Genomic DNA, 17201 nt, shown 5'->3' with positions numbered 1-17201 from the left:
GGGTCTCTAGGTATTACTGGCCCCTCCACACAGACATCTGATTGGTCCAGATCAGCTCCTTGCCCTTACAGGGAAAATTAGGGTGGGGCGGTGATTTGTACGCATCCTCCAATGAACGCTTGCTTTCTGTAAGGACGCTTGCCAATGAGACTCCGGGGTGAGGTGACTGACGGCTGGAGGAGCCAGTGGGAGGGGAAGTTGGCTGTTACGGAAGCGGCCTCGGCGTGTGAGTGCGGTCTTAGCCGCTTCTATGGCTCCTTTCCTCGAATTGCTGTGGCTGCTGCTGCCGGTGCTGGCGGCCGGGCTGGGACAACCCCAGGACTCGGAGCTGACCTTCCTGCTGCCGGCCGGGAGACAGGAGTGCTTCTATCAGACGGCGCTGTACAATGGCAGCATGGAGGTGGAGTACCAGGTGAGACTCCTCACGGGACTAGGACATGGGGGGGTTGTCATCCATCTGTAGCTATTGGTCAAAGGCGGGGGGCACCCCTGGCCATCGGTTGAAGGTGGGGGGGCACGCTGTGGCCATCGGCCAAAGAATGTTGAGGGGGGGGATTGTGACCATCGGTCGAAGGTTTGGGGGGGGGATCGCGGCCATCGGTCGAAGGTTTGGGGGGGGGGATCGCGGCCATCGGTCGAAGGTTTGGGGGGGGGGATCGCGGCCATCGGTCGAAGGTTTGGGGGGGGGGATCGCGGCCATCGGTCGAAGGTTTGGGGGGGGGATCGCGGCCATCGGTCGAAGGTTTGGGGGGGGATCGCGGCCATCGGTCGAAGGTTTGGGGGGGGATCGCGGCCATCGGTCGAAGGTTTGGGGGGGGATCGCGGCCATCGGTCGAAGGTTTTGGGGGGGGGATCGCGGCCATCGGTCGAAGGTTTTGGGGGGGGGATCGCGGCCATCGGTCGAAGGTTTTGGGGGGGGGATCGCGGCCATCGGTCGAAGGTTTTGGGGGGGGGATCGCGGCCATCGGTCGAAGGTTTGGGGGGGGATCGCGGCCATCGGTCGAAGGTTTGGGGGGGGGATCGCGGCCATCGGTCGAAGGTTTGGGGGGGGATCGCGGCCATCGGTCGAAGGTTTGGGGGGGGGATCGCGGCCATCGGTCGAAGGTTTGGGGGGGGGATCGCGGCCATCGGTCGAAGGTTTGGGGGGGGGATCGCGGCCATCGGTCGAAGGTTTGGGGGGGGGGGATCGCGGCCATCGGTCGAAGGTTTGGGGGGGGGGGGATCGCGGCCATCGGTCGAAGGTTTGGGGGGGGGGGATCGCGGCCATCGGTCGAAGGTTTGGGGGGGGGGGATCGCGGCCATCGGTCGAAGGTTTGGGGGGGGGGATCGCGGCCATCGGTCGAAGGTTTGGGGGGGGGGATCGCGGCCATCGGTCGAAGGTTTGGGGGGGGGGGATCGCGGCCATCGGTCGAAGGTTTGGGGGGGGGGGATCGCGGCCATCGGTCGAAGGTTTGGGGGGGGGGGATCGCGGCCATCGGTCGAAGGTTTGGGGGGGGGGGATCGCGGCCATCGGTCGAAGGTTTGGGGGGGGGGGGATCGCGGCCATCGGTCGAAGGTTTGGGGGGGGGAATCGTGGGCCATCGGTCGAAGGTTTGGGGGGGGGGATCGTGGCCATTGGTCGAAGGTGGGGGTTCCCTTGATTGAATGGGGGCACCTGTACTCATTGGGCAAAGGTGGGAGTGCCCACACTTGTTGATCTAAGGGGGCACCCACATTCCTAGGTCGAAGGGGAAGTGCCCTTAGTCGATGGGGTTACCCTTGCTTCTTGGTCCAAGGAGGGGTAGTGCCCTCATTCCCAGGTCCAAGGGGGAGTGCCTTTGGTAGAAAGGGGGCACCTGTGCTCCTTGGTTGATGGGGGGCGGGGGGGAGTTCTTGTTGGTTGATGGGAGGTCACTTTTGTTCCAGGTTATAGGGGGGCACCCACACTAGGTCAAGGGGAGGGCGCCCATGCTGATTTGGCGAAGAGGGGTGTCCTCAATTGAAGGGGGAGTTCCTGCATTCCTTGGTTAAAGTGGGAGCTCCCATTCTGCTTGGCCGAAGCTGAATGCACGTTCCCAGGTGGAAGGTGGAGCACATGTGGTCCCCTTGAAGGGGGAGTGCCCACGACTCTTGGTTGAAAGGAGGCACCTGCTCTGCTTGGTTGAGGGGGGAATGCTCATTGGTCGAAGAGTTGGAGTACATGTGGTCCAAGGGTCCAGGCTAGGGTCAGGTAATGTCTCTTTTGCTTCCCATACTAGACCAACAATTTTCCAAGTCCTGTAATAGTTTGCTCATTTCTGATTTCCAAACCCTGCTCAGCTTCATTGTATGCACTAGTCGAAGACAGATTGCCAGAATACACTGATCAGCGCTACAGCTGATTGGCTGCACACGCTGATCAAAGCAGAATCTTCCAGCAAGCCTGTTTATGAGAAGTTGATTTCCGTTTCGTAAATGGGAACAGCTTGGGTGTGCAGCTGGTGGGGTTTGGATATCCAACATGCATGTTTGTTAGAGGTCAAGGTGAAGCTGCAGGATGAAAACCACTTGAAACTAAAGCTATGACCGCTCCCCATGTCTGTCCTGTGATGGTTCCTCTTAGCACAGTGGGTCATTTTATGCTCCATCTAGGATTTGTGGCTTCATTGTCTCCTTGCTGCCCCTGCAGGTTATCGGTGGAGCTGGGTTAGATGTGGACTTCTCAGTCACCACCCCTTCAGGGATCTTGCTGATCATGGAACGGAGGAGGTCAGATGGGGTCCACACGTGAGTAAATGTTCCTCCATGCTGCCCTTTACTCCTGACATCTCTCCATAGTTCCCTGTGTGCTCAGTGCCGCTGACCTTTGGCCGCAACTGATTTCTCTCGTCTCTTGTCTGGAGCAGCGTGGAGCCCACAGAAGCTGGAGATTACATGATTTGCTTCGACAACTCCTTCAGCACCATATCTGAGAAGTTGGTGTTTTTTGAGATCATATTTGACAGTCAGCAGGGTGACGACGAGCCAGACAGCTGGGCCGATATTGTGGAACCCGACGAGCTCCTGGATATAAAGATGGAGGACATCAAGGTATGTCTGGGGGACATAGTGCATGTATTATTCCATTCTCGTTCAGAGCTGTCAAAACTCCAGCATATAGGGGGAGGGGGGCGGTTTTAAAGCATAAGTTCACTTTTTTAACAAAAAATAATAAGTGCACATTTTTTTGCAGGCAAAAAAATGCGCATTTCCGATATATTGTTTTTGTTTTTTCTTTTGTTGTTGTGTGGTGTTTTTTTTTTTTTTGTTGCTTTGTGTGTTTGGTTTTGTTTGTGTTTGGTTTTTTTTTTTTTTTGCTGCTTTTGTGTTTTTGTTGTGTGTGTGTGGGGTTTTTTTTTAAATGGTTTTTGTAGTTTGTGTGTGGTTTGTTTTGTTTTAAAATTTTTTTTTTTTTTTGCTGGTTTTGTTGTGTGGGTTTTTTTTTTTTTTTTTCTTTGTGTGTGGTTTTTGTTTTAGGAGCCTGTAAGGCATTGCACCCATGATCAGCTGATCCCTACTATTGCTCTCTTCACCTCCCCAAAATGCCTCTTCCACTCCTCCTTCTCATGTTCCTCTCCTCCATTCCCAAAATCCATTCACTATATCCCTCTGCCCCTCCCAAACAATTGTATATTGTGTCCTCACTGCTTCCTTCGCCCCTCTATGGCACCCACCACCTCCTCCTATTACTCCGCTCTCCCACTGACCCCAACACCTCCACTAGGAGTTTCTCACGCTCCTGCACATCCCGCTCCCATGCCACCTTTCTCACCCTTCTCCTCCTCCTAACCGTGGGGGACATCTCCCCGAATCCTGGCCCTCCACCTCCCTCACCCGCTCAACACCCTCCCACCTCCACGTCCTACTGCAACCCCCACAACTTAGTATCTGTCCCCCTGCTCCCTAAAATCTCCCCCCTCGTTTTCATGTGCACTCCTGAACGCCCGATCGGTGTGCAACAAGCTTACCGCCATCCACGACCTCTTTGTTTCCCGCTCCCTCAACCTCCTAGCGATCACAGAAACCTGGATCCAGCCCACTGACTCTACCTCCCCTGCTGCACTCTCCTATGGAGGTCTCACCTGGACCCACTCACCCAGGCCTAACGGTCGTAAAGGTGGTGGGGTTGGCCTGCTCCTGTCACCGCTGAGCACCTTCCGAGTCCTCCCAAACCCCCCCTCCCTATCCTTCTCCTCCGTCGAGGCCCACTGCGTCCGACTATTCTCCCCAACCCCCCTGAAGATTGCTGTGCTATACCGGCCTCCTGGATCCATACCCCGCTTCCTGGATGACTTCTCCTCCTGGCTACCCTTCTTCCTCTCCTCTGAGCTACCCACCATCATCCTTGGGGATTTCAACATCCCTGTCAACCTCGACAACCCAGACACAGCCCGTCTCCTCCACCTAACCTCCTCCTTTGCACTTGCACAGTGCATACGATCCACCACCCACTCCGACGGAAATATCCTGGACCTTGTCTTCTCCAACCGCTGCGCTCCCCACAACCTCACTAACACCCCCTTCCCTCTCTCTGACCACAACCTGATCACCTTCTCTATCTCCTCATCCTCCAACGCCTACCCCTCCAAATGTCACACTACTACCAGCCGTAACCTCCGCAACCTTAATCCTGCCTCCCTCCACTCTGCAGCTGATCAACTCCACGACCGCATCCTCCCCCTGTCCTGCCCCGACTTGGCTATGACCGCCTACAACAATGCGCTCTCAACAGCCCTTGACTCACTAGCGCCTTTAACCACACGCAACATCAGACCCCGACCGCTCCAGCCCTGGCAGACTGATCACACCAAAACCCTCAAACGACAAAGTCGTGCCCTGGAGCGACTATGGCGCAAAACCAAATCCCAACAAGCCTTCACCCGCTACAAATCTGCCTTCCGCACCTACACCACCTCCCTCCATGCTGCCAAACAGGCCTACTTCCTGACCCTCATCAAGGCCCTCTCCTCCAATCCTTGCCGACTCTTCTCTGCCTTCAGCTCTCTACTCTCGCCACCCCTACCTCCACCCAGCACCTCACTCACTGCCCTTGAGATTGCCAATCACTTCAAAAACAAGATTGACACAATTCGCAAGGACATTGCCGCAACTCACACGCCCTCTCAACCGGTCCCCTCTCACACAGCTACCCCCTTATCCCCCCTCCCCCTCGACATAACCCGCAGGGACTTCGTCGCTGCTCAAACTCTCTCCAACCCCCTTCACCCTCACTCAGCTACCCCCTCATCACCCCTCTCCCACGGCCCCACCACTGCTCTGACCTCCTCTTCCACCCCACCCTACATTCCTCATACTGAAGCTCCCCCCACACTCCTCACCTTTGACCTTACTACCATTGAGGAAGTCTCCAAGATCCTCTCTGATGCCCGCCTCACCACCTGCCCCCTCGACCCTATCCCCTCACAACTCCTACGACCTTCCTCCTCCTCCATCCTACGCTCCCTCACCCACATCTTCAATCTCTCTCTCTCCTCAGGCACTTTCCCCTCCCCTCTGAAACATGCGCACATCACCCCCATACTTAAAAAGCCCTCCCTGGACCCCAATGACCCGAACAACCTCAGACCCATCTCCCTGCTCCCATTTACATCTAAACTCCTCGAGCGCCTCGTCTACACCCGCATAAGCTCTCACCTCAACGACAACAACCTCCTCGATCCCCTACAGTCCGGCTTCCGTCCCCTACACTCCACCGAAACTGCCTTACTCAAACTCTCCAACGACCTGCTAACCGCCAAAGCTAATGGCCACCATTCAGTGCTCCTACTCCTTGACCTCTCTGCGGCCTTCGACACAGTCGACCACCCCCTCCTCCTCAAAAAACTACACTCCCTCGGCCTCAGAGATTCTGCTCTCTCCTGGCTCTCATCCTACCTGTCACAACGCTCCTTCAGCGTTACCTATAATGCTACCACCTCCCCCTCACTCCTCCTCTCTGTTGGGGTCCCTCAAGGCTCTGTCCTCGGGCCCCTTCTGTTCTCCATCTACACCTCCTCCCTTGGCCAACTCATACACTCTCACGGCTTCAACTACCACCTCTATGCCGACGACACACAAATCTATCTCTCAACCCCTCACCTCACCCCCTTGGTCTCAGCCCGAATCACACACCTACTGAGCGACATATCAGACTGGATGTCGCTCCACTTCCTTAAATTGAACCTCTCCAAAACCGAGTTTCTTGTCTTCCCCCCAGCCCAGACACCACCCCCCCATTGACTTCTCCGTCACGTTCAACAACGCTACCACCAAACCCGCCCTGCAGGCCAGAGTACTTGGTGTCATTCTGGACTCCAACCTATCCTTCCAGCCCCAAGTCCAATCTTTAACAAACTCGTGCAGACTCCACCTCCGCAACATCGCCAAAATCCGCACGTTCCTAACCCCAGAAACCGCTAAACAGCTCATCCACTCCCTCATCATATCACGACTCGACTACTGCAACTCCCTCCTCACTGGCCTGCCTCGCCGCTGGCTATCCCCGCTTCAGTCTATCCTGAATACGGCTGCCAGACTCCTTCACCTTTCCAACCGCTCTGTCTCCGCCACCCCCCTCTGCCAATCCCTCCACTGGCTTCCGATTGCGCAACGGATCAAATTCAAAATCCTAACACTGACGTACAAAGCCGTCCACCATACTGCCCCGAACTACATCACTGACCTAATATCCAAGTACCGCCCAGCACGCACACTCCGCTCCTCACAAGACCTCCTTCTCTCTAGTTCCCTGGTCTCCTCCTCCCATGCCCGCCTCCAGGACTTCTCCAGGGTGTCACCCATCCTCTGGAACTCCCTGCCCCAACCCATCAGATTATCACCTACTCTCCTCTCCTTTAGGCGCACCCTGAAAACCCATCTCTTCAGGGAAGCCTACCCCACCCCCTGCTAACTTGTTGACCTCCTCCACTCTTCCTACCACTCCATCCCCCACAGCTATCTCCTCCTGTGCCACCATCCCCTCCCTCCTAGATTGTAAGCTCGAAAGAGCAGGGTCCTTGATCCCCTCATGTTTTGCATTGTATTGTTATTGTTCTGTCACATGTTCTGTCCCCCTTTGTAATGTACAGTGCTGAGCGAACTATTGGCTCTTTATAAATACTGTATAATAATAATCTCTGGTGCCATGCAGGCGTCCTGCAGACCTGTCGCTGTATCTGTGTGCTCGTACCTTGTACAGGCAAGCAGATACACACTGACAGGAAGAATCGATGAACTACCAAAGCGCTCAACAGCACCATGGAGAACTACAAGCTGATGGCTGCAAAGGCTGTTGGGATTTGTAGTTTCACATTCACAGAATACTGTAAATGAGTGACACAATTGTGACGGTGGTGGGTGGAGAAGATCCCCTACATGTTACACCCTGAATATGGGTGTAACATGTTATGAAAGGTGAACGTATCCTTTAAGAGCTGGTTCACACATGTGCGGTGCGGTTTGAAGCTCAGGTTTCACAGGTAATTGACACAGTAGTTGTTCAGCGGTTCATGTCAGGTTTACATCAGGTTCAGGACAGGATTATCTCTCAGGATTGTCCTTCCACACAAATGTGGTTTAGAAATAGTTCCCATAGAAGTCAATCGCCTGTGATAATCCAGACCGCACTGCTCAGAAATTGTACATGACTTTTTTTCAAACCGCACCGGACATATGCGAACAGGGCACCATAGGAAGCATTGTTATTTCACATGTCATATGGATTGGATGTGGTTCAAACCGCATCCAATCCGCATATATGTGAACTGACACTAAGCTAGCCATACACTAAACAATCTGATTGGACAGTCTCCATTTTAGATTGACCAAAATGGTGTAATAGGAGGACACATCTAAACAATCTGTTCAAATTGTATGCAGTCCTTACACTACACAGCTGATGGCAGATCTAATGATGATTGTACAGTCAGCCTAAGGCTCACCACACACATTACATTCTGATTGCACAATCACCTTTAGATCTACCAACAACTATGTAGTACAGGAGCTTGCTTGATTAGATAGTTTAGCTTTGTTCACCTGTTGCTTTGTTTTGGTAAATTGATTGAAAAGCCAGATTGTAAGTCTGTTGCACTGATCCTGGGCAGCAGTAAAATGGGGATTGGAATTGGAGAATCCTTTAGGTCCCAAATCAAAGTTGAACATTGCAATCACACAAATAAGCACCCCTTGCCCCTGTAACTGCCTGCCTCTATCGGGGGATCGGAAGTCTGCAGGACTGTGGCGTTGCACCCACGATCTGCTGATTACAGATTACAGGCTCCTTGATGAAAAATAATTAACTAGCAGCACATTCTGTTAGATGCAAAAAAAAGTGCTATTTTATGTTGTTATTATTATAATACAGTATTTTTATAGCGCCGAATGGTGTGCTCAGCGCTGTACATTAGCGAGGGGGACAGTACATGAGACAATACAGTACAATACACGAGAGGTTCGAGGGCCCTGCTCTTTCGAGCTTACAATCTAGGAGGGAGGGGGTAGAGGTACAGGAGGAAGTGGCTGTGGGGGATGGAGTGGTAGGAGGAGTGGAGGAGAACGGTTGTTAGGTGAGGTTGGGGTAGGCTTCCCTGAAGAGATGGGTTTTTAGGGTGTGCCTGAAGGTGAGGAAGGTAGGTGACAGTCTGATGGATTGGAGTAGGGAGTTCCAGAGGATGGGGGAAGTCCTGTAGAAGTCCTGCAGTCGGGCGTGGGAGGAGGAGACCAGGGAGCTGGAGAGTAGGAGGTCCTGTGAGGAGCGAGTATATTTTATACATACATACATACATACATACATACATACATACATACATACATACATACATTTATTTATTTTTTTTTTGTGTGTGTAAAGGTGAACTTATCCTATTAGGACTGTGTTGACGTGCTTTGGGCTTGTACCAATGGCATCAGTTTGAGACGCTCCTGAGATCATTCAGAATCCATTGACAGGTGCATTTGACATGCTTCACGTTGGTTTTGCTTTCCCCTAGTTTGCAAAAGCCCAGCACCACAGGCTGAAAAAACCCATCAGTTGGGAGGTAACTGACAGCTAGGACCTGACACAGGGGAACCCATTGTAGGCAAACCTCCTATCAGGATATCTGATCTGAGGTCTGTACTTTTTGTATTTCAATGTCATGAAGTTGGGTCAGTACTTCAAGCTAACATGTTTTATCACCATACAGGTGTACCTCTGTTTACGAATTTAATGCGCTCTCCGGGACGTTTTGTATTGCGAAAAAATTTGTAAACTGAAAGACGGTTTCCTGTAGGAATGCATTGAAAACCAATTAATCCATTCCGGAGGTCAGAAAAAAGTAAAAAAAAAAAAAAGTTGCTGTCACTATAGGTCAGTGCTGGTTTTTAAATGTAATTACTGGCTTTGTTTTTCTTCACTATAGCTCGTAGAATCAGCTGTCACTTTCCCCCCAGCTAAAAGAAAGTTTTCCTTTTAGTTTATTTCCCGGAGTTAAAAGAAACAATGTTTCCTTTTGGTTTGTTTTCTGGATTAAAAGAAACAATGTTTCTTTTCAGTCTGTTTCCCGAGATAAAAGAAACATTGTTTCCTCTTTAGTTTGTTTCCCGGAATAAATGAAACAATGTTTCCTTTTAGTCTGTTTCCTGAGAAGCAAAGTATCCTTTTAGCTCTGGGGAAAGTGACAACTAATTCTGTGAGCTGTAGTAATGGAGAAAAAGAAGCCGGCAATTGCTTTTAAAAATTGGCACTGGCATACACTTCGTATTGCGAAAAAAATTCTTAAACCGAGGGATTATTTTCAATGGATTTTAATTGTAAACCAAAAATTACATAACCGAGGCGTTCATAAACCGAGGTACACCTGTAGTCCAATTGCAAAGCTGAACTCCCCCCAGAAAACACAAGCATTTAACTTTTGCATTGCTGGGGGAACCACACTATAAGGGTCCCCCCCCCCCCCCCCCCCCGGAATTAAGATTTAAAGGGAACATGGAACCCCATCCTTCTGAGAACATCTTCTGATTTAGTGAAATGTGTTTTCTGTGACATTTCTATTTCTCCTGTCTTCTCTTGCCAGGAGTCCATAGAAAGTATGAGGGCCAGACTGGAGCGCAGCATGCAGATGCAGACAGTCCTGCGAGCCTTTGAAGCCAGAGACCGTAACCTACAGGAGAGCAATCTGGAAAGAGTCAACTTTTGGTCAGCCGTCAATCTCGGAGTTCTGGTGACTGTGGCTTTCCTCCAGGTCTACATGCTGAAGAGCCTCTTCGATGACAAGCGCAAGACCAGGACGTAGTAGAAGGAGAATCTGATGTTTGAGTCAAGTGTCTTCAAATCTATACAGTCTTCCGCCTGAACCAAGGATGTAGAATCAGCACATTCAGCCTGCGATGGTTGTCACTTTAAAGCAATCTCTTCAAAAACATAAAGCGCAAAAGGTGCAACATCCTGCAGGGAACTGTACCCTTGTAGGTTTATGGACCTGAACTGTCATGTCTGCAAGATACTTTAGTAATCCTCGCCACCTTTTGCAGCAAAGAACGCAGGAAAATATGGACTGGTCCCCCAGTTTTATGCAGTTTGGTGCTTTGCAGCATACATACCATAAGGAATATCGGGCTGCCTGTTGTGTGTGTGCGTGTCTGTGTGACATGAGAAGTGAGAGCTGCCCAAAACAACCAGTCAGCTGCATGCTTTCATTTTTTTTGACCCACAGGGACAGTCCTAAAGGGAATATCTTATTGGATGTTGCAGGTTTCCCCAACCAGTCATCAGTTTAGACATTTTTGTACATGAAGCATACAACCTGATCAGAGGTGTTCAGCCCCAATGTCACCCCAATTACAGGACGAGCCATGTTGAGCAAAGCCCCAATGTCACCCCAATTACAGGACGAGCCATGTTGAGCAAAGCCCCAATGTCACCCCAATTAGAGGACAAGCCGCTATGAGCAAAGCCCCAATGTCACCCCAATTAGAGGACAAGCCGCTATGAGCAAAGCCCCAATGTCACCCCAATTAGAGGACAAGCCGCTATGAGCAAAGCCCCAATGTCACCCCAATTAGAGGACAAGCCGCTATGAGCAAAGCCCCAATGTCACCCCAATTACAGGACAAGCCACGATGAGCCAATCCCCAGTGTTACCCCAATTACAGGGCAAGCCCCAATGTTACCCCAATTACAGGGCAAGCCCCAATGTTACCCCAATTACAGGGCAAGCCACGATGAGCCAAGCCCCAATGTCACTCCAATTACAGGGTAAGCCACGATGAGCCAAGCCCCAATGTCACCCCAATTACAGGGCAAGCCGCTATGAGCCAAGCCCAATGTCACCCCAATTACAGGGCAAGCCACGATGAGCCAATCCCCAATGTCACCCCAATTACAGGACAAGCCGCTATGAGCCAAGCCCCAATGTCACCCCAATTACAGGACAAGCCGCTATGAGCCAAGCCCCAATGTCACCCCAATTACAGGACAAGCCGCTATGAGCCAAGCCCCAATGTCACCCCAATTACAGGGCAAGCCGCTATGAGCCAAGCCCCAACGTCACCCCAATTACAGGACAAGCCACGATGAGCCAAGCCCCAGTATCACCCCAATTACAGGGTAAGCCGCTATGAGCCAAGCCCCAATGTCACCCCAATTACAGGACAAGCCACGATGAGCCTTCAGAGAGGTGTGATCATGCTATCAAATTTATATGAATTTGGCTACCACATTATTTGTGCAACAAGCGCAAAATTTCAGTAAGTCCACTAAAGTTCATTTTAAGGCACTTAAATGCAATATGTTACCAATTTTTTTTTTTTTTGGTAAAGCATAAAAAAATGAGGTTAGGCCGAGTGTGTCAAGCTTTCAATTTGTGTGCGCCTGCAAAAGGACAATGAACTTTAGTACTTCTATATTTTTCATAGGTGATGCTTTAAAAACCCCCTACAGGTCCTTGGTTTAGCATTAACCATGAATAATGGACCTAGAATTCTTGCACTCACTTTGATGTGATGGTGGTATGCAACATGCGTATCACAAGCAAAGATTTTGGGTGGCAGAGCCCGCAATAGGTTTGTGGAGGCCACAAAATGCTGCGCATGCGCAGCTTTTTTTTTTTTTTCTTCTTCTTGGGAGGGTTTTTAAGGGATTGTACCTGTTTATCTGAGGCTTGGGTTTGAAAGTGGTTGTAAACCCTTACATATACTCAGTATAGAACTGGCCTCTGGTGATACAGAGATGAAACAAATTGTCCTCCATAAGTTGTAACTGTTTATCTGCAGTAGTAATTCCCCTGTATCCATTCAAAGTGCAGAATTTACACAGGATCTCTCAGCCCTAAAAAGAATGGGGCAGAGTCCTGAAGTTACATAATTGAGAAGAGCTCCGAGAGTTGTTTGGAGGGATAAGACACCCCCCCCCCCCCCCCCTTCACACAGCTCACTGGAACAGAGATGAGGCTGTTAATCAGCTAGGGCCTCCCTCCTCTCTCACCATTTTTCTCTTGGTGTTAAGAAAACTTGTCAGAAAGTATTCATGCTGATAGCCAAGGAATGGAGCAGCTAGCAGAAATTACACTTGGTGCTCTTAACCTCTTGGTGCCGGTGCCTCCTGGCCCTTTAAGGCTTTCAGAAGACGGGAGGTGGGGTTTAGGGTCGCGACCGCCGTAACACGCCATTACGTTGGTCACATGATCGAGAAAGGTCCCAATCGAAAGAGGAGTTCGGAACCTTTCCGTGAGTACCGGACATGTATGCCAGTAGTGCGTAGAGCGTGCGCTCTCAGCACCTATGGTGTTTTTTTTTTTTTTTTTTAATAGAACACAAATGTGCAGCCACTTGGCATCTAGGCCCGGACACTGGGAGGCTGCACGTTTGTGTTCCGGCCGGCGCCAAGAGCTTAATTGAGAGGCACATGTTATAGAGGGATATGCTTTCTTCATATTTTATGTCTGAGGTTTACAACCGTTTTACCTTACTTTTTGACATCGGAGCCCAGGAAAGTATGGCGGATTGGTCAGGGATGGGCCACATTCTGGGGTAACAGAAAAAGTGATCAAGTGGCTCTACAGTTGCTAGATTACTTTCAAACTGCTCTTGTGAAAATGCACCAAAAATGCAACAGCATTTTCCATTCATTTCAATGGTGAGGTGCATTTTTGGTAAACACCCCCCCAGAGAATTCTGTTAAGTCATGCTTGCGTTAAAATTCCAAAAATAACTAAACATTACCCAGTGTAACCTTAGAAGTCAAATTTTTTTATTTGGTGCTAAGCTTGTTAGGAAATTTCTCCTCACTGCATATCCCTGGGACAGCAGGACAGGAATGGATGGGAGAGGGGGTCGCTGAGAATGGAAGGGAGAGAGGGGGGTCGCCGAGAATGGAAGGGAGAGGGGGGGTCGCCGAGAATGGGAGGGAGAGGGGTGGTCGCCGAGAATGGATGGGAGAGGGCGGTCGCCGAGACCGGAACACCCAGTCATAATAATCTGACAGAGGTTCCAACACTTCTCCGTGTCCCCACTATAGAGTTGCTCAGACAGGAAGTGAGGGGAGACACAGACCTAATATAAAAAACTAACAGAGGTTATGTTCCTTCCCTACTGGCTCCAAAACTAGAAATCTAGTTTTTGCTGGTGTCCTAGAGAAAGGCAATGGCTTTGCCAAGCAGCTGTTTTGCATATTAGCTTTCCCAAACATTTTTTCCAATAGACACTTTACCGAAAATAATGTGCAGAATATGGTTCTTTCGAACTTGTCAGTTGCTGTTACATATGTTACTATGATGTAAGGTAGGTCCATAATGTGTCTAAGAACATACCTGAGGCATGTCTCAAATGCTCTGTGATGCATTTCAGTGATCTGCTCTTCTCCGTGGTCCTGTACTGAATGTGACTGTAGAGCTCATGCTCCTAAGATGTTCCTGGAAACTTCAACTTTTCCCATTCAGACCTCACTTCTGGTAGGGAGTCAGCTATCCCTCATACGCTGTTAAGACAGACTGAACTCTTGCCCTGGTTGGAAACCACAGATATCGATCATATTGGGGTTGTTCCAGATTTTGTTCACGGCCAATTTATGCTGCAGTCTTGAAAAAGTGAAAGCGAACATCTGACTGGTTGTTATGGGTAATAGAACAAATCTTTTATCTTCAGTATTTGTATATGATGAGCTGAAAGATGGTCTTTGTGAAGAGGATTTCCACTTTTAAATAGAAATTTCCTATTTGTTCTGAGTCTAGTTCTGTAGAAGTGTCGCAGCCTCCAGAAGTGCAGCACAGCCATAAGAGCTATTACAGGGGTGCAGGGATATGTTGGTGGATCTGATACTTGTGTGACTCCAAGCCATGCTCTTCTCGGCACAGGCATGTAATTCTGCTGGGTTACTGAATGGGCTGGTAGCATCAAGGTACCCTAAATGCTGCTGGTCCTGTTTATTTTGGGACAGTGCTGCATACACCGAAGGCTTTATTAAATGCAAACTTGTACTAAGTCAGTGATTGTGAACCTTTTGGGGCCCGAGTGTCCAAACTGCGACCCAAAACCCACTTATTTATTGCAAAGTGCCAACACTGCAATTAAACCTGAATTGTGAGGTTTTAGTTTTGAAAAAACAACCTGTACATTCAGAGCTGGAGGTCCTCTTTAATTTACTGATTACAGGGACAGAGGGGCGATGTTCCACTGAGCACGGGCACGGAGGAGCGATGTGCCGCTGAGCACGGGCACGGTGGGGCGATGTTCCGCTGAGCACGGGCGGACGATGTTCCGCTGAGCACGGGCACAGAGGGGCAATGTTCCTATAAAATCCTAGGTGAACAAGAATGGGATGGGGTGTCAAGACCCTTCTTTCAAATCCCAGGTGTACAAGCTTGGGAAGGTGTATAGGGAGCCCCCTATTAAATCCCATCTGCCCAGGACTGGGAAGGTGGGTCGAGTCCCATTGCAGATCCTAACTGTATAAGGCTGGGAAGGTACAATGAGAGCCCCCTTTTAAATCCTGTGTGTATGAATCTGGGACGGTGGTTGAGAGCCTCCTTTCAAAGCCTTGGATGTAGAAGATTAAAAGTACAACTATTCATAAAATCCTGAACATTGAGCCAACCATCAGATACAAATGGCAAGCAGCTTCCAGCGCTGTGCGAATGAGGCTGCAGAAGGCACGATATCTCCGTGTTGAGCATGTAGGCATCTTCTGTTAAAAGTGAAAATCCATTTTTAAGAAAAAAAAAAAAGTTGTGGCTTAGCGGATGACATGACGTATACAAGCAATATGTCCAATTTGAATTATGTGCAATAATGAAATGTACAGCATCTCTCATAGGAATGAACCCCATTGCTCTCTTCCTCAAAATGTGAAGTCTATACCAATACTCATCACCAGCAGGACTCATACCTATCAAATGTTTGGAAACTTTTAGGAACTAAAGAAGATGGTGTCTGCAGCTTTTCTCAGATGATTTGGGCCACCTGTGTAGTCACTTGGACGGGAGGCTGCTGCTAGCAGGGGGACCTTTATCCAGATGTGTATAATGGCTCTCATAGAGTGTCCTCATAGGAGGCAGTCCAGATTGTGCTCTGCAGGTGCCATTGCAGCTGAAGCCTTTGATCACGGCTCCCAATTTCTCACGCGTGAACTGCGAGATTCGACTTATCACCTCGTGGAGGGGTCCAGATCATCTGAGGATTATTTAAAAGGTGGAATTTGCCATTAATATTTTTAAGCAGTTATTTCTTAAAGTAGTGTAATGTTTGACATGTCCTGATTTTTATTCTCCTGCAGTACATTTCATGCAGTATGTGTCTTGTAATGCCTGACATGGTGTTGTTGCTTCACTTATCTCAGATCACCATGTACAAATTCCCCCCCCCCCCCCCCCCCGAAAAAAACATTTTGCACTAAAAGTAAAGTATTGAAGATGAACTACAGGCATGATATATTTTTACATAGTTCCAGCTTGGACTGGGGTAATTTTTTATTTATATATATATACCTGGCCATAACCCTGGAAATCCCTGAAGTCTCCTAGATTGTAAGCTCTCAGGATCAGGGCCCTCCTATCCCTCTTGTACTGAACTGTATTGTTGCTGCATTGTCTCCCGTTATATTGTAAAGCGCTGAGCAAACTGTTGGCGCTATATAAATCCTGTATAATAATAATAAACACTGCTACTCCAGGGATCTCCATTTGTTCAGGGTACTGTGCTGAGCTGCCTGATGCATTGTGAACACATAGACGATGGCTGCTTAGCATGGATACCATTAAAAAAAAATGCTTTGCGTTTTGTCAATTAATGCAAAGTGTTCTTTGACTGGATGAGGTGGAGAGCGTGATGTCACTGCCCTGCCTTTCTGCCTCATCCAGTCAGAGAACACTTTGCATCCAAAACAAGTGGAGATTACTATAGAAGCTGTGTCTACTTCAGTGATTTTCCAGCTTCTGGAGGCATCAGCCAGGTCTAGTATATACATATACAGGTCCAAGCTGGTTGAATGTAATTGTGAAAATATACCACGCTGGGAGTTCCTTCAGTTCTCCTGTCTCATTGTAGAAGGCAATAAGGTAGGTGGGCTTGGAAAGGGTAGCCAGCGTGCTTGTGTTTTTAAAATGTGGTGCCTTCCTGCTATGGTGGTCGGTGGTCACCCCTGCCCCCCCCCCCCCCCAGCTCACTGGTAAGGGCCATGATTGGGTGGGGTTGGGCCTTTTAGATTGTAGAAATTAATAATTCCAACGTTGGAAGTGTTTACTTCTACTTGTAGAACCGCAAAAGGTGTCCACTTGACTGAACCCGTTACAAATGGTGCTGGAAATGCCAGGCCGTACCTTCCCTGCCCTAGTTTGCAGCACCCTACTATAAGAGGACAGATATGCTTTGACCTGTTGATATTCACCATGTCTAATATAAATCGATTGAAGTCCTAATGGTGCCTCAGTGATGCCGATCATGCCCCCCGAATCATGCTGATACCCGCCATGTCAGAACACCTCATCCACATTGCTGCTACAGAGAGATTTTGTATTTTTCTAGGAATTCCTCAGTGCCTGTAACCCCCATCAGTTCTAAGCATGGGATTTGCAAAAGACAATTCAGTTTGTTTACTTAGATTTCCGTGCCCTTTCTTAAATGTTTCTTTGTAATGTTTTGTGATCATGTTGTGGAAAAGAGAAAAGACGCAAACCTGATGATGAACAGTGGGACATATTTGATACTTTCAATAAATTTTGTTATTGTACATG

The 17201-nt window shown here is 49.3% G+C and overlaps 1 protein-coding gene across 1 annotated transcript; it reads left to right on the top strand.

Moving 5' to 3' along the window:
• The first annotated feature begins 187 nt into the window (after positions 1-187).
• On the top strand, positions 188-17197 carry TMED1 (transmembrane p24 trafficking protein 1). The gene is made up of 4 exons (XM_089656339.1): positions 188-412; positions 2648-2745; positions 2865-3048; positions 10053-17197. The coding sequence occupies exons 1-4, from the start codon at positions 251-253 to the stop codon at positions 10269-10271; spliced, it is 663 nt and encodes a 220-aa protein (XP_089512465.1). The 5' UTR covers positions 188-250; the 3' UTR covers positions 10272-17197.
• The last annotated feature ends 4 nt before the right edge of the window (positions 17198-17201 follow it).

This window comes from Staurois parvus, unplaced genomic scaffold, assembly GCF_062004578.1.
Source record: "Staurois parvus isolate SC_StPar_1 unplaced genomic scaffold, SC_StPar_1.0 ptg000900l, whole genome shotgun sequence".
Lineage (NCBI taxonomy): Eukaryota > Metazoa > Chordata > Amphibia > Anura > Ranidae > Staurois > Staurois parvus.
The sequence above is the reverse complement of the archived record's forward strand: the minus strand, read 5'-3'. Positions and strand labels throughout refer to the sequence as shown.